Consider the following 17,355-nt stretch of genomic DNA (forward strand, 5'->3'; position numbering starts at 1 on the left):
AGCGGCTGATTCCACAGATAAGGCCAGACAGGGAACAGCTTCTCTAAGTATCAGCTGCTCCAGAAAGGGAGGAAGATATCCTGGGCTGCTACCGATGGCGCCTCTGAAATTATTTGTAGAGAAAGGAGTCCCAGCAGCTTGCTTGTTTAGGCTAGAAGCAGCCTGCCTGCAGGTGGGAGCAGGCTCCAGTTTCCGGTACCCTGTGCTTAAAATTCCTTTCCACGTCTGCTTTTCTTCCTGACTGCCACTCTTAAGTCTTTTGTCCAAGGAGCTCTGACTCTGTCCCCTGGGAACACAAGAGGACTAAGATTTGGGAAGGACATGTCAACAGGCTAGGGGGGGAGTGGGGTGCTCACGGCCTCTGACAGGTCTGTCCGGATAGGAAAATGGCACTAATTTAGGCAGGGAAGGTGGCCAGGAGCCCAGATGTTTGTCTGAGCAGATTCCATTAGGGAAAGCAGGCTCAAAGGTGCTCCAGGGGTAGAGCTCCCAGGAGCCCTCTTTTGGGATCCTTGCCTGGAACCAGGGCTGAGGACAAAATTGGGGTTGAATGTCACGGTCAGGAATAGGTGGGAGAGAACAAGCTCATTTACGGCCTCTGTTAGGAAAAGACCAGCAACAATTCCCCTTTGGGGCGTGGGGCCCGCAGCCGAAGGTGAAATGTCAAAGCCGCTTCAGGTCAGAGATTCTGTGTCTGGGATTGCCATGAATCTCTGCCCACCTGGCAAATGCCCATCAGACCTGTTCCTTTTTTCTTTCTGGAGGTACCAGGGATTGAACCGGGGACCTGGTACATGCGAAGCAGGCACGCAACCACGGAGCTCCCCCCACTCCCAGACCTCTTCGTGTCTCCATCCACTTACTTGGCTTTGTTTATGAAATGATAGGCTTCATTCCAGTGGGCGAGGAGGTCTGTAGTCTCTTCATCATAGACTCTGATGTTGTGATATGCAAATAAGCCAGGAAAAAAGTTATCTATTTCTCGAGTTACATTTAAAATGTAGTCAACACTGCAGCGGGAAAAGATAAAAAACAAATTTGGAGAATCAGAATGAGAAATGACCAGAAACTGAAATAACAAAAAATTGGGCAGAGAAAAAAATGAAAGATGCCAAAACATTAATAAAGGATATATATTTGTTGTAAGGTTGTTGTTTTTGCTTAGCAGTAACTTTTAAAATAGTTTCTACTCTATTTGATGAGAATATATTCTCACTAAAAAGCTAAATTTCTTCATAAAAAGACAAAAAGAAAAATCAGTTCAAGATATTGCTAAGCAATGTTAATTCTGAGAAGGTAACTAGATATATTAAATAAATTTCTAAAGTCTTTAAAACTTAAAAATTCATAACTATTGAGTATACAGAGGCTTTAAAAAACAGACTCTACTTCTAAATAGTTTAAAAATAGAATATATGTTATTTATGTCCTTGGGAATCACCTTAAATTCTTTTGAAATAAGAAGATATAAATAAATGAAAAATAAATTCTTGAGGTCTCTTAACCCAAGTTCTGTATTTCCTTAAACTGAATTATTTTTTGTGATCTATATAGTAAAAAAATATAATAAAAAAACCCTGAATTAATACTTCCATTTTCAGAGGACCAGAGTAATTTCAGGAGTGAGAAAGTATCTTAAAGAGATTCCACGAAAGAATACTTACCAATGCTTTAAAAATAGCTTTAAAAAATATCATTATTCCTAGTAAGATGGACAGAATACACAGTATTATTGCTCTATATTTTAAGAACAGTTTCTGTTGAAAGAACACATCTTAACCAGTAGCTCTAGAGAGATATTTTAAGATTTGTTTAGTCTTGATTTTTAAAATGTAGTAATTCAAGAATGCCATCATGTCAGACCCACAGAATGGTGATTTTGTGGCTGTATTGTTTAAAATAAAAATGTCCAGACATCTGTTCTCGAAGGTCTAGATTGAAACATTTTTTCCCCTGCAGTTGAGCCTTTCAAGACTAAGACAGGCATATATTTCTGGCCAGTACCAAGTCTCTGCAAGATTTCCACCAGGTCCCAAAGCACAAACTCAGAGACAACCAGGAGTGGCCCAGCAATCAGTTGCTCACTGGCAGGACGGTCGTCGTCCGTGTCCAAGCGAGGATCCTGACCACCTCTGCAGGGCAGGGAGGCAGTGGGAAGAACTTAGAGCTTCGTCAGTATCCAGCCTGTCCTACCGGGTTGGAGTGTGATTTAGAAATGTTCTCCGATAGACACAATTGCACAAAACCCCAGCAAAAACCTAGAGCCCATGAATTATTCAGAACGTGGCATGTTGAAGCACATCTGTTTAGCTATGCAAACCGGCCCCGGCAGCCACTCCAGAGACCCGCGTGCAGGCAATTAAAGGCAGACGGCACGGGGTCTCCACTTGAGCGGTGGGGCCGTGCATGGCTAAGCTGCCTGGAAGGACGAGGGGAGACGAGGGGAGCAGACTCACCCTGAGCCCTGCAGTTCCTCCAGATTGGATGCATTCCATTCAGAGCCCTGGGGGACAGATCACACAAACCCCCGTGAGTGTCACACGTCAGCGTAAGAGCTGCCTATGGGAGAGGCGTGCTTTGCCCTAGCCCTGAAGGGGGGACGTTCTTTCATGGGCCCTTGGCCTCAGAGAACTGGAAGAGGCTGATACGGGGGTGGGTTCCCTGTGTGATAGGGAGGGAAGGAGGAGAAGGACGCCCTCCCAGGCCCCCAGGCCTTAGTGAAGGAGAAGGTCCAGGAAAGCCTGCTCCCAGTCTCACCACTTCCCTTCCTAAGAATCCAGAGTGATCCTGGACCCAGAGGCAATGACCAACAGCTTCCCACTCAGGAAAGAGGTGCTTTCACACACCGCTAATTAAAGTGGGAATCATTATACCTTTTCTGGGAAGGATTCTGGCAATATTAAAAAGGTTCACACCCTCTGACTCAATAATTCCACTTACAAAGAGCTATCCTAAGGAAATAATCAGAATTCACACAGAAATTTATGAGCAAGGATATTTACGATTATTTGTAATAACAGAGTGGCAGGAACCAAAAAGTGCAGGAAGAGGAAATTAGTAAAATAAATTATATGACAGATCCATATGATGGAGCTATTAAAGTAAGTCATAAATTCGGAGACTATTTAATGGCATGGGGAAACACCACATAATGAAAAGAGTGACAGAAAAAAAAAGACAGGATACAAAACTATATGATAATGTTTTCCTTTCCTTTCCCCCTTTCTTAAGAAGCAGCACTATATGCATACAAGAGAGAAAAGATGGGAAAATCAATCTACCAAAATGTTAACAGTAACTATTTCTGGATTTGAAGGATTAGGAATGCACTTTGTTTTCTTCTTTAGACTTAGTTATATTTCCAAAATTTCTACCACGCTTTAATTGAATACTTTTTAAATGGTTATCATTATAAAACAAACCCTCCCTGAACAAAGAACATGGAAAGGAAATAAAAGCAAAACAGAACAAAACAAAGGCAAAATTGTCACTTTGTTTTTAGGAAATAAGTGCAAAGAACAGAGTTCACAAAGAGCAAAAGGACACATTCTAGTCTCCCTACAAACTTCCTTTCCCAAGGGACCCTGTAGTTGCAGGAGGCCCAGATGAGCTGGCAAGCTTTGGGTCCTAGCCGGATTTTCATATTTGAGGGAGAGGCTCAAACATAAAATTCCTTTAGTATCTCTCATGGAAAAAGTGACATAAAGCACCAAACCACACCAAAAAAATAAAGGAAAGCACCACTAAGGCGGTGAGCGGCCTTTTTGCCATGACCGCCCCCTAGTGGAGAGATTCAGGAGGGCGGTGCCTTCAGCTGGGAAAGCCATTTACTTCTGAGGTAGATGAGTGCCTGGTGCTCCCCAGCTTCAAATCTACATATTTAGTTACATTTTCAAGAGATATAAATACATACATTTGGAGAACTATTAATTGTTTCTACAAGCAGAAGCCAAATTCATGTCTTCAGCAGCCAACTTCAACTTTCCCAGCAAGCAATTTCTCCAATAATAATGGTTTACCATTTATTTATTGCCTATAGAAACTGCAAACAGTGCTGTAAATATATATCTTAGTAATTGGATGAAGACAAAAAAGAGGTAAAGGGACTTGCCCAATGAGAGATGGGAAATCAGGCCTGGTGGGTCTGATTTTCGTTACCCCACGCTGCCTCTCTAGTTTTATAAATGTGCCGTCCTCTAGGTTGTTTCTCTGATTTTGGGAATGTGCCAGATGCCTTCTATGGAGATTTGCAGCACTATCAAAATCTGAGCAAGAGATGGAGGTTAGTTAAGAGAATTGGTACAGACACCCCCTAGTTCCGTAACTGCCGGGGCCGTTTCTGGGACGACGGCATGGGAGTGGCTGCCAGGACGAGCACAGCGGGAAAGCTGCATTTCAGGGGCTCCCAAGTATAATCCCTTTAATAAGTGGGGTTTTAAAAGCCCACAGACCATTTGGAGATAAGTGGATGGGGCCTCTGTATTAGTGACTGAGGAAGACAAAGGGCTGAGCGCGCCTGAAAATAACTGCCAGCTGACTATGCCAAAGAGCTTTCAAGTAACTCCCCACAGCTCAGCTGGGAGCCACATCTCAAACATCTGGCTTGAGAGCAGACCAGGAGGCTGCAGGCCAGAGAAAGGGTCAAAGAGCAGAACTCCCTTAGGAGTCGAGATGGAGGCTCCAGTAACCAAAGTTCTGTGCCTGCTTTTCCCCTCAGACTTGCTGCAAGCGCCAAGTAATCAACATCTGATTTATGTTTCCCAAACCAGATACCGCATGTGCTGTGCCTCTTACGAGATAAAGATGATCGAAGATAAGGGAGGGCTTGTCCATCTGTCCCAAGATAAGGAGCATCTCATTGTCTATGAATTCCTTGAATTCTTTCAAGTTACAGTTCATCTGTTTCTCTAATTCATTACGTATCTGTGAAATGGGAAATAGTAGGGAAAAGGATTTGTTAAAGAAAACAGTTGTTCACCTCCAAAGAGCTAAAGCCATGACATGAACTGTGGCTATTTTAAAAAACGGGTGTTCCCTGCCTCCCCCCCACCCCGCAAAAGCAGCACATGACCAAACAGAGACATGCATTTCATACATGGGTGAGTAATGGGAATTCAGGCTACTCCACTTAGAAGTACATCGGACTGGGGAAGTTTATTATTTCAAATAATAAATTTGATTCCCATGGGACCTTTTCTACCGAATTTAAAATAGCTAAACTTTTACAATTAGATATCAGTGCTAAAATTGGTGCCCAAATCAGTTTCATCTTGCTTCAGAAATTATCACAGTATTTTAAAAATTACTTGTCAGTTAATGAAGAGACTATATGCCTTTTTAAAATGGCAATTTCAACTTCTTAGGTCCATCTAGTGAAAGCTGTTAATTATAATTCATTGTATTCCTGGAAGAAAAAGCAAATGAAAAAAGAAAAATGTGATCCAGGAAAACATTAAAAGGCCAGTGGAAAGCAATCCAAGCTTTAGATCTAGCTAGTAAGTTGTAATTATGAGGAGAAAGAAGGGTTCGTTGTATCTGAAGTACAGCACAAGGTGCGTGGAAGCTGCTGAGCAGAAGAGGACAGGGTGCTAATATATAAATGCCTCTAGGTGCACTTGATGTATCTCAGTGAGGGTCTTACAGATGAGGTCCAAGGTCTCATGGCTGGTAAGTGGCAAAGCTGTCCACTAAGCCCTGCTGCTTTTGCAGGAGGCAGAGAAAGGCCCCTGGGAGCTGACGGGCAGATGGGTGCTGGCATGCCTCGGCCTCGCTTTTGGAAACAGGCCTAGGGAATGCCCTCTGACCTCTGGCCTGCCAAGAAGGGGAAGCTCTTACTTCTTTGGAGGTCACATTTTCCAGATCTTGGCTCATCATGATGCTTCGGAGTTTGGCTTTAATGAGGCGCTCGGTCCTTTCACCTTCGGTGGGCCTGGAAAAGAACGACCTTTAGGAAAGCACAGAACTACAGGGGGCCACAGGTCAGAGCTGACAGGCCAGGTGCTCCTGCGTCTAAACACAGTGTGGTTTGGGCCTGAGGAGCTAACTTCTTGGTGAGTATGTTCTTGGGGGTGGGCCAGGAGAGAGGGACAGGCAATGAAGAAAACCTGCTCCATCTATAGAGCTCCCACAGGAGTCAACAAATCGGAGATCAGAGGAGTGGGTGTAGCTCAGCGGTTGAGCACCCTCCGACTATTCAGAGACGACCATCCTTTCTTCCTGCCTGCTCTCATTTCTTTCAGGACTTTTTGAGGCCTCTCCTAAAACGCAGGGTCCCAAGGGAACACAACGCTCAGGGGTCCCAGCCAAGAGGGAAGGACAGAATAGCCTCCTTTGTGAACTAGGCTGGGACTGCCGCGGCCACAGATTGTGTAGGCGCTGCTGGCCGCCACGTGGCACTCGTGGCTCACGGCGGCTGCCAAGGCAGGCTGTCCTGGGCTTGTGCTTACGTAGCCAAGGGAATAGGACATCACATTCCTAACTCCCTTAACGGCAGGGGAAGAGGCTTTGGAAATAAGGTCTTTGGCAACCTGAAGAGGGAGGGCAGGACCACAGAGCACTGCCAAGGAGCCGACGAAACATGTCGGTCGTGCATTCCTTTGAGAATCTGGTGGAAGCGGAGGGCCCGTTCCCCAGAAGTGCACAAACGTGCCTATCATTTTAAGGGGATCATAGACCCTTTGCCTTACTAAAGATGAACCATGGACCTGAGATTAGGAGTCCCTGCTTTAGATGCTGGTTCTGGGAAAGGCGACCCTCAGTCAAAGGGATTTGATGCAGACTCGGGTAGGGCCCAGAGGGGTGTGGATGAGGCCGGCTGTCCAAGGCCCAGGGTGGGCGTGGTCAAGGCCGGCTGCCCATGGCCCAAGCTGTCCATGGCCCAGGGTGGGCGTGGTCAAGGCCGGGTGCCCATGGCTCAGAGCGGGCGTGGACGAGGCCGGCTGTCCATGGCCCAGGACGTCCACAGCCCACTGTGCGTGCGCCGGAGGAAGTGCTGCACTCACTTGTCGACAAACAGGGCGGGGGAGTCGGGCCGCGTGGACTCCAGGTCCTGCATGGCGTTCCACTCGTTGATGCAGCTCTGCTCGGAGCTGATGCAGCTCTCATAGTAGGTGGCCCAGATCAGCGCGACGCCCCCGGGGAAGTAGTTGTGCCTTCGGGCCACCTCGCAGGCCTTGTGAAGGACCTGCAGGGCCGACCTGCAGGGCGAGGAGGGGAGGGTCAGGCCTGGGGGGGAAGCGCGGCCCACAGAGGCCTCCTGCCTGTACTTGTTCTTACACGGGAGGGTCTATGGGGGGTACCAGGCAGAAGGACAGCCACACATGCAACGAGTCTAAGAGCGGACAGAACATTCCTCACCTATTTCAAAAAGGGAAAGGGAAAAAAACTTAAAAAAAAACCAATAAACTTCAAGACTCTCAGATCAGGTTGGTTCACTTGTTATTTTTAATTCCATCATTTAACTCCAGAGCTGCTGAACCCAGGAACCCTGACACTCAGCAGGAAAGAGACGTGTCGCTGAACTCCCCCAAACTTAATTTCCAAGGCCATCCACCCATCAATGTTCTAATAGCTTAGGTGCTTAGATTTCCTAGGGAAACGAGCTCTAAAAATTCATTTAAATTGCAGGAACTAAGTGAACAAGTTTGGAGCAGTTGAGTGGAGGCAGAAGAAGCAACACTGAAAACGTAAGTGCTAATGATTGATTTAGTCGCTCTTGTTTTACCTCTTTTTACAAAAATACAGGCTGAAAATTTCTCAGTGAGTGGGGTGAACTAGGTATCAAATAAGAGAGGAAGAGCAAAGCCTTGAAATGGAGGCAGAGATCCAGAAACTCGTTCAACAACGTGTTACCAGGTGGGGGAGCTGTGGTCTGTGCTGGGCGTACACTGGAGTTCTTGGAATAGGTTTTTAAAAATTGCTATTTTTGCAACCTTCCTATGCATTTGGAAGTATTTCAAAATAAAGTAAAAAAAAAAAGAGAAGAAAATGTTTCAAAAGTTATATAAAAAGTATTGCAATCCACTTAACTTCTCTCAGTTTTACATATTTGTCCTATCTCTGGGCTAATTGAGGGAATAAACTTGAGCTGGATATTTACTAAATTTAGTTCTGGTCCAGAATTTTTGGGAAAACATTTGGGCATATTTTTTACTTGGCTGAAAGAGATAAAAAATTATCCGGGGACTTGAAGAAACATCTAGGACATCTATTGGTTCATTGTCCGAGAATTATGATTTCATGATTTTCCCTCCAAATGACCCTGAAGTGACCGCAGCGTGGAGTCAGAGAGAAGGTGAAATGAAGTACACTATCAACTTGCTGAGTTCTGAATAACTCTCAGTGTCCCAGAGAAAAACGTAATTATTTTGAGCCACTGAGCAGATGCCAACAGATCTCTCTGGAGTCTTTTCCAGATGATTCAAGATTGACTGCTGTGCTGAGCTGGCTGCACCCACCGTCCGTGCACCCCTCCACGGAAGAGGAAGGCTCTACGACAAGCTGTGGATGGGACCTACTTCACCCAACGCAGCCTCTGCCCACAGCGACCTCGTCCCAACAGCAGGGAACGGGGAGGCCTTGCCCCACCCAGGGCCAGGACCCCACAGTATGTATCCCACCGTCTGGTACTGTGTGTGGGCACCCTGCCCAGGCCCTGTCTCTCATGTGTTTACAGTCACCTCTCTCAAGAGTGTGTAAATCTCACAAGGACAGGAGTTACATCCTCTTTACATGCTCCTCCCCCCGCCCCCAAGGCTCAGTGTCTATTGTGTCCCAGGTATAATGAATGAATGAATGTAGGTTAGACTGGCATTGTCAGCAGGAGCTGGAGATGTACGTAAATGAGCTTCTTGGCAGACGGGGATTTCCCATTCGTGCTGTCTGCTAGGAGAATGTTTCTAAGGAGCTACAGGTCCCTAAAAGTGTACTTACCACATGGCCTGGACAGAAACAGGCTTGAAGATGTGCATCCTTCCTGCTGTGCTCACGCTGAATCCCCTAAGAACAAAAAACAAAAGGACGCCCGTGGTGAGAACTCCGATCCTCTAGTCACATCAGCTGGAGAGGACGGGGGAGGACGGGAGCAGGCCCACTTGGGCACTGCGAGGACCAGGGTGTCTCCTGCTCTCTGTGATGCCCACAACACTGGAGACAAGGAAGAAAGCAAAGAGGGAACATTCTCGAATGATGAAGACTTGTTCTTCATCCAGCAATGGGAGTTCTACCAAAACCTGAGAGCCCAGCAAAGAGTGGGGGCCGTGATGGCAGGTGAAAGCATCACCGTGACCTTCCCACAACTGTGCCACCACCCAACAGTTCCATATACCCACGGAAGGTTGAATTATGTGCCATAGAAGAGACATGCCCTTATTCTTAATCATTCCTGGGGATGCGAATGCACTGTAAATAGGGCCTTTCAAAGATACTATTTTTCAGTAAAGTTGTGGCCCGACTGAGTGAGGTCAGGCCTCTTCCCATTACTGGAGGCTGAAGCAGAGAAAACTACACAGAGGAGAAACTGGAAGTCAACGGAACCCAGAAGAGAAAGGAGAGGACGTCGCCATGTGACCGAAAAGCCAAGGACCCAATGACCACCGGCAGCCAGCCCCGGAATGCCACCTCTTTAAGGACAAAGCATCACCTTGCTGAGGCCTCTGTTTTGGACTTCTAGATTCAAAACTGTGAGCCAATAAATTTGTTCCTTAAGCCAACACATGGCATAGCATTTATTTTTTAGCAGCTAGGAAACAAAAACATACCCTATCTTTTGTGTGTGTGTGCAATTGTACAGGAAATATATTAATGGCACACAAAATTTACAAAGGAAAATTTCCCCCATAGTTCTAACACTTCAAAAAATCCCATTTTGATTTTTTTCCCTACCCAATCCTATTGATGAGGCAACACTTTTGCCTGTTTGTAACGCCAGTATAGAGCTAATTTCCTGTTCTGCTTCTTTCTACTTCTCCCAGCATTTTCCCCGGGAGCTAATGCATGCCAGACCCAGATAGCCCTTTAGCTCTTGCCTACCTGTCCAGGCCAAAATGACTAACTCCTCCTTCACAGTCTCCAAAGTGGCACCTGAAACACTGTTGTACCTGTCAGCAGTTTGTCTCCCCCCCTCAAAGACGGTGGGCTCCTGCTGTATTACATTCATCTGTAAACTTTCAGGGCCAGCCCCATGGACGGCACACAGTGAGGACTTATTTAAGAGCAAGGAAAACGTCTGAAGATCATTTCCTCTACTGCTTCTCTTGAACTATACTCAGCAGCAAATCTCCTAGGATGCACTCTCTTTGATATTTCATGACCTCAATCTCCTTACGGAACGTCCAAAATGTACGCTTCCTTGTGCAGCTCCTATGATGGCAATATTATTTCTCCAAATGTAATCAATATATCATGTATGCTTCTGTGGCTAATGATTACCCAGGGATACCCAAACCAACTCGTGTTTCAAAGTCCAAAATGAAAAATACCTTAAGAAAAAAAACAAAACTCAGGAAGCAGATGTGGCTCATGCGACTGAGGTCTCACCTACCACATGGGTGGTCCTGGGTTCAGTTCCTGATGCCTCCTGGAGAAGACGAGCAAGATAGCGAGCTGACACGTTGGGCAGGTATGGTGAGTTGATGCAACAAAATGACACAACAAGGAGATGCAAAAGGGAAAGACAATGAGAGACACAACAAAGCAGGGGAGCTGAAGTCGCTCAAGTGACTGAGCACTTCCCTCCCACACAGGAGGTCCCAGGTTTGGTACCTGGTGCCTCCTAAAGAGGAGACGAGCAGAACACACAGAAAGCATACAGTGAATGGACACAGAGAGCAGAGAGCGAGCGCAAACAACAGCGGGGGGTGGGGGGGAGGGAAGGTAAATAAAATAAATCTTAAAAAACAAAAAATCTCCTTACCCGTCTCCATCCAGGTGGATTTTCGTGTCGCTCCACAGCCGAAGGACCATCCCGATGGAACAGCTCTTACTGGGTGGGGGAAAGAGAAGACAACTACAGCTGGCGTCCACCCACATAAACAGTCTTCCCATTCTCTTGCTCTTAGCCCAGCCTTTCCAGCTCTCAGAGGGGGGACCCCACACGACCTAGGACAGACTGCTGGATTCACGTCTCAGAGAAGCTCTCAGGTTGCGGGGCCAGGGACCCCTGAAGGGACGTGCCCTGTGAAGCCTGCTTGGAGGCCCTCGCAGGGCACTCAGTGGTGAGCACCTTGGGGTGAGCACGTCACCATCGACGCAGGTCTTGGCCGAGGCTCCCAGGGTACCAGGAGCTCCCGCTGACCACACACCAACAGCACAGCAGGGGACGAGGACGCTGATGGCTGGCGTGCAGCAGGCAGGCTGGATACACTCAGGGGTACCCCGGAAAGTGGTGGCAGCCAACCCAGTTTCCTTTGTCCTGAGGTGATGGCAGAGGAGGGGCTGCTGATATTGTTTCCGGAATTCACTTTCGGACCTCCGGGATTCACCTTCTGTGTAGCTGTCATTTTAAAACAGCAGCTGAAACTGGTTTTATTTTGCCCATCCTAAGAGTGAAATGATACTGAACAACTTCAGAGACTGGCGCCACTGAGAGACACAGAAGGAGAGAAAGGGCTTTATCAGAGGGTTTCCTTGGATTATTATGAAAACCCTCCAGGCATCTGAAAAAGAGTTGTCTTGTGAGAAACCTCTGTGCCTGTGCCAAGGGCCAGCTCTGCCATCCTGGTGGAATCTTACACTGACATCTCTGCTGCTGCTTCACAGCCCCCTCAGGGAGTAATGTTACGCTCATGCTCCCACGGCTAGCTACTGGACGGCAGGCGGGGGCTCGGGGTTCACGGACCCAGGTTTCCCCCAGGGCTCCGCCAGCCCCAGGACGCTTTCTGCCCTTCTGCTGCTGTTTCTGTGGGGGAGCTCGTCTCCAGCCCTTCAGATGAAAGGAGACTAAGCCTTTTGTGGGAGGCAAGTTCTCAGGTCCCACCCCTTCCCCGTGGGTTTCCTTTGTGGAGCTGCAAAATGAAACGCAGGCCGAGACTCAGAGCTCCGGGAGCTCCTAGGCCATGTCAGGAAGAGGCAAGGGACCACGTGGAGTCCCAGCAGCGCCCAGGTCGGGGGGGCCCTGGTGATGTAGTGGGCAGGCGTGGAGACCCACTGGAGCGCATCCTTTCCTCAACCCCGACCGCCCACGCCAGAGCGAAAACGGCACGGAGGGCTGCAAGGAATGCAGCCTCAGGGAGCCCAGAGCCGGCTTGCTTGTGGAGGAAATGTCGCCAGGGGACCCTTCCTGGGCAGGCAGAGGCCGAGGAGTCATGAAACAAGGAGGCATCGGAACTGGCCTTCGGGAAGTGGATGTGGCTCAAGTGATGATTGGGCTCCTGTCTACCATGTAAGAGGTCCAGGGTTTGATACCTGCGGCCTCCTGGGAAAGGCGAGCTGGCCCATGTGGCGAGCTGGCCTGCACGGTGAGCTGGCCCACAGGGAGAGCTGGTGCAGCAGGACGACGCAACAAAAAGAGACACAGAGGAGAGACAATAAGAGACATGGTAGATCAGGGAGCTGAGGTGGTGCAAGAGATTGAGCACCTCTCTCCCACTACGGGAGGTCCCAGGATTGGTCCCTGGAGCCGCGTGACGAGAATACAAGCAGACACAGAAGAACTCACAGCGAATGGACACAGAGAGCAGACAAGGGGTGGGGAGGAGGGGAGAAATAAATCTTTAAAAATAAATAAATGAACAAACTGGTCTCCGCTGAACCCAGAGATGGGGAAGAGGCTGACCATGCTGGGCTCTGAGGAGTTGACTCTCACTGTCTCAAAGTGGAGGCGAGGACACGGACCAGGGACCACGAAGCGGCTATAACAGCTCCGTAAATGCCCTATGTCCCCACACTGGGTATTTCTGTGAGTTTCCAGTATTCCTGTAGCAGTGAACACCAAGCTTTTTACAATGGAGGAGGGCCGGTGGTTTATATTGAGGGAGGCAAGGAAGGCATATGCCGTTAGGAAAACTGGGTCTTTAATTTAGAGAAGACTGGCCACAAAGGATGAAGTGGGTGGGGGCAGCCACAGGAGAGGAACGCAGGTTCCAAGTGCCTGGGGCCTGGACAATGGGAAAAGGCCTGTGGCAAGACTCAAGGTCCAAGCAGAAGAAAGGGCTGTCCTGAGATCCCACTTATAAATATTCTTTGCAGACTGCAAGACACTACATGGGTGGAGGGCTCTTTATACTAAACGTGCCTGAATCTGATACAAAAAATAATGCCGAGATCGAGCACGGGGAGTGGTTGCTCTGGTCTCCCAAGAAAGTGTGTAGACATAAAACCCTGCAGGAGAAGTCACCAGCCTGCCGCAGCCAATGCTATCTCCTTCAACACCACACTCGGACTCTCTCTGGGAACTCACTGACATTACCCTTTGGGGACAAAACTCAGCTTTCTCTCTTTTGGAATAAAAATCTCATGGCAGGAATTTAGAAAAACAAGCCCACCATGCTCTCAGCAGGCCAAAGGCTTCTGCTAAGGACCAGGGCTCCGTTTCCAAGCAGGGAGGCGCAGGCGGCCGGCGCTGGCAGCGGGGCGCTGCAGGAGAACGACGGCCCCGGCACAGAGGGGGGCTGCCCCCAGCCTGATGACAGGAAGGCCCTTGAGTTCCCGCTCCCCGCCAGCCCCCCACTTGCCCTGTAGCTCCTCGACCCCTCCCCCCAACACAGGAGAACAGGACTGGCCTTGGGACTGGTGCCCACCAACAGGAGTGAGGCCAGCTCAGAGGCCAGGGAGGAGATGGGGGGCCGAGGGGGGAGCACGCACGGAGAGGGAAAACCAAAGCCGGGGTGCAGAGGGGAGACAAAGGGAGGAAAGTACGGGCGGAAGGGTGTGTGTGCGGATAAGAGCACGGGCCTGTACCTGCCGGCGGGGTGAAGCGTGAACCTGGGGTGCGCGTGTGCATCCGCCGATGCCCTCGTGCCTCTGGGCCCAAAGGCCAAGCCTGTGATGCTCAGTGACGGAACCCCAGAACCCACGCCCTCCCCAAAGCCTCTGGCTTGCCCCCTCTATGCCCTGCGCCCCCTGCCCCCCCGGGGTCTCACAAAAGCCCCAGCGTCTCTCTGGCACTGTGCCCAGACTCCAGGTATCTGGGCACGGCTGCCTTCCCCAGCGAGCAGGCAGGCTCTGAGAGGTCAGCGAAGCGGGACCTCTGCGTCCTCGTTTCCTGGGCCAGGCCCAATGCCTCACCCACGGGAGAAGGCAAAAGACGTGCCTGCATAATAAGTGCATATCCTAATGAGCGATGACTGAAGGGCGGCTACCCTAATCTCGTTCTGACAAATCCACGCTTTGCAACCATCTCAGACGCGGTAATTCTAGCCTAGATGTAAAATGGGCCGTCCACCCTCATCTCATAACTAACGCGGCCTCCAAAAAGGTGCTGGGAAATTCCAGGCCCCTCTCGAAGCCTCTGGCCAAGGAGCTGCCAACATGTCCAGGGAGCTCCTGAACGCAGGCCCACCCATCCCACGGCCTCCCTTCCCCACGTGGGGGCCTCCTGCTCGTCCAAGGACGTTCACCACTGCTGTCACCCCTCGGGCAGCTCTCCTGGGCGCAGCAACCCTCTTCTGGGTTCCGAGCACCTGGTGTTAAGCCCTAATCCCAGGAGGCGCCGAGCTACCTGCGAGCAGGGGCTGGCTCTGGCACGGTGCCCACCCGCCCCCTGTGCCTGGCCTGCGCCCTCCCAGCTGGCGTCAGCAGCCCACCGCCACCTGCCACGGGGACGGGACCGTGGGACCCTTTCTCCAAAAGTGACTCCATCCAGGGAGGGAACCACCCCCCTGCCGGACTCACCTTTCCTTACTGGAAAAGTCGACTCCCAGCAGGATATTCTCCTCCGTGTCCTGCCGCCCGCTGCTGTACACCACCACCATGTACCGGACGCGGTCCGTCCACGCGCTCTCCAGGCGCACAGCCTGGAACAGGCAAACGTGTCCTCGCCGGGCTGCCTTCAGAGCCCCACTTCTACCACTCTCTGCCTTTCCCCCTTGTGAGTTTAGGAATTAAGGTGAAAAAAAAATTTTCTTTCAAGTTTTTTTTTGTTTTGTTTAAGACGAAATGCTTGATAGCGGGAGTCAGGTTTCATTTATATCTCTAGCACCAGGGATCGAGCCTGGCCCAGGGGAGACCCCCAAAGTTTGTCAAGTGAGTGAATAAATGAAACAGAGACTGAAAATTCTAGTTTCACACACACTAACATTGAGCCTGAAACCGCTTTTTGCTGGCCCTTCTGGGTGATTGAGGAACAAATCTGGCTTTGGCTTTTGTGAACAACTTGGGAGAATTTACTATAATGTAAAAAGCTTTCCCCCCACTGCTCAAGAATGATTACCCAACAAATATCACAAGTAAAAAATAAAACTTGCCACTCTCATCTCTTCTTACCAGCTTGATTCTATCTTCACAACGTAGAAGGTTGATCATTACTTGAAGATGTTGGGGCAAGTCACCTGTTGGACGAAAGAAAGGTTTAAAAGGTTAGTGCTCTATTTTCTAGGCAGAAATCTCTGAGAGGCTGATTTCAGGGCCTGGAAGAAGACTTACAAGTTAAAATTCCTCTACCCATATCACAGGAAGAGCTTTACAAAAACTTATCTCGCTTTCACTCTCGAATATTCTGTGATGAGGAATGGATAAGATATATAGCTTGTTGCCATGTTTAAAATTTTTTTAAAAATTTCTGAAATACTTTCAATAAGGGATTTTTTAATTCAAATTTTGGAAAATACAGAGAGGCCTAGAGAAAAATCAAGCAAACATGACTTTGCAGGATGGGGCAGCGAGAAGTAGGGGCATGGCTGGAATAAGAGGTAGTCCAAGATCAAAAGGACTGGGACCGGGATAATGAACGCCATTTTTCAGGGGTTGAGCGCTTGCTTCGCGTGCACAGAGTCCCAGGTTCAATCCCCAGCACCTCCTAAAAAGATTCTTAAAACAAGAAACAAAAAACCGAAACACCAAACTCTTCTGCATTCTCCTTAAGGGACAGATATTAAACTCTACAACCAGGGAGGGAAAGGGGAACGTTTAAATGATCTCTAGATAGCGGCTCCATGTGGGCGGCCCAGAAAAAAGTATACCACCGGCTACCAGTTTTGCTTTTGTTGCTAAAAATTACATATTCTTTTTCCTTAAAGTTTAAATTTTGAAATAACTGCAAACTTACAGGGCAGTTGCAAAAATAATACAAAGCCTATAAAGAGAATTCCGACATATGTCTACCACTCCCAATACCCACATCCACCAATTTTAAACATTTTGCCACATTTGCTCTTCCTCCCTCCCTCCCTCCTTCCCTCCTTCCCTCCTTCCTTCTTTTCCCCCTGCTTGGTTATTTTAATGAGGCAGCTGCCCTGGTACCCAGGAGATGCCTGTGGGGCTGCAGTGAGGGCAGGGGAGTTTCTTACAGGTGGTGAGTCCCTGGGCCCAAGCAGGAGTGGCTAACTAAAGAGCAGAGGGAGCTGCCGTAACAAAGTACACCATTCCTCTTATCTTACGCTTTCTAAAATGTCTGCGTGGGTTTCCTTCTGAAGAAAAAAGGTTCAGCTATAAAATGACTGATATTTAGAAGATGCAAGGCACAATTCACAATAACTCTGTATCAGTGACGATTCTGTGCAACAAGACAAACAGAATTACTTTTAAAAATAATTACCCTGTAGATCACAATTGGAAGCCCAGAAGGATAGATACCGCTCATGTATTCAAATTCTCTAAAAGAAAGCACTATGCATGCTCCTTCTGCAAAAGCATTTTTTAAAATTTTAAGGCGGAATGACATAGGATGTCTAAATTGCACCTCCCACCGCAGAGAGCGATCAGGTCATTGGAAACTTGCTCCTGTTACTGTTCTCTACAGCAACAGGATTCCACGGTGTAAAACCCCTATGGTGGCATCATTTACCAGAAGGAACGATTTGGAGAGGATGGTCACAATAAAAGGAGGGCGTGGAGCAGCCCGCTCCCTTCTGGCACAGCACCCTCCCCTGCGCTGTAACCAGCACTCGGCCGCCCTGGGCTTCTTCCTAACTGGCCTGGGCCCTTCTACCAGCCCACCCCAAGTCAGAGAGCTGCTCACATGAAAACCCAGACCAACTCCTTGCCTGCTACATGCCTAAAGGAAGGGGCCGCTTTCCACAGAGGTGGACTTCTTTCGGTGGGGTTGTTGGCTGCGGTGCGGGAATGCCGACAGGTGGAAATGCCAAACCTCATTCCGGCATCCCCGCACCGCAGTCGGTATCCTGAAGCCTCCGATGAACAAGGCCGGGCTGTGCGGCGCCGCCCCAGCCCCAGGGTTGTCTACTGATGCACCTGGACAGT

General features: G+C 48.9%; 1 protein-coding gene across 4 annotated transcripts in view; it reads right to left on the reverse strand.

The window, feature by feature from the left end:
• The window catches only part of SSH1 (slingshot protein phosphatase 1), a 62,814-nt gene that overhangs the window by 13,613 nt on the left and 31,846 nt on the right, over nt 1-17,355 (reverse strand). For 2 of the 4 annotated variants that reach the window (XM_058281497.1, XM_004470181.5), the window contains 9 exons: nt 15,421-15,485; nt 14,830-14,951; nt 10,913-10,981; nt 8,932-8,997; nt 7,002-7,196; nt 5,836-5,929; nt 4,795-4,923; nt 2,457-2,503; nt 864-1,010 (listed from right to left, as the gene is read on the reverse strand). In XM_058281497.1, coding sequence (XP_058137480.1) covers nt 864-1,010; nt 2,457-2,503; nt 4,795-4,923; nt 5,836-5,929; nt 7,002-7,196; nt 8,932-8,997; nt 10,913-10,981; nt 14,830-14,951; nt 15,421-15,485 — 934 coding nt within the window. Of the gene's footprint in view, nt 1-863; nt 1,011-2,456; nt 2,504-4,794; nt 4,924-5,835; nt 5,930-7,001; nt 7,197-8,931; nt 8,998-10,912; nt 10,982-14,829; nt 14,952-15,401; nt 15,486-17,355 lie in introns of all 4 variants that reach the window. The other 2 variants (XM_071209828.1, XM_012529688.4) reach the window with 1 other exon arrangement.

Source organism: Dasypus novemcinctus, chromosome 19 (assembly GCF_030445035.2).
Source record: "Dasypus novemcinctus isolate mDasNov1 chromosome 19, mDasNov1.1.hap2, whole genome shotgun sequence".
NCBI lineage: Eukaryota > Metazoa > Chordata > Mammalia > Cingulata > Dasypodidae > Dasypus > Dasypus novemcinctus.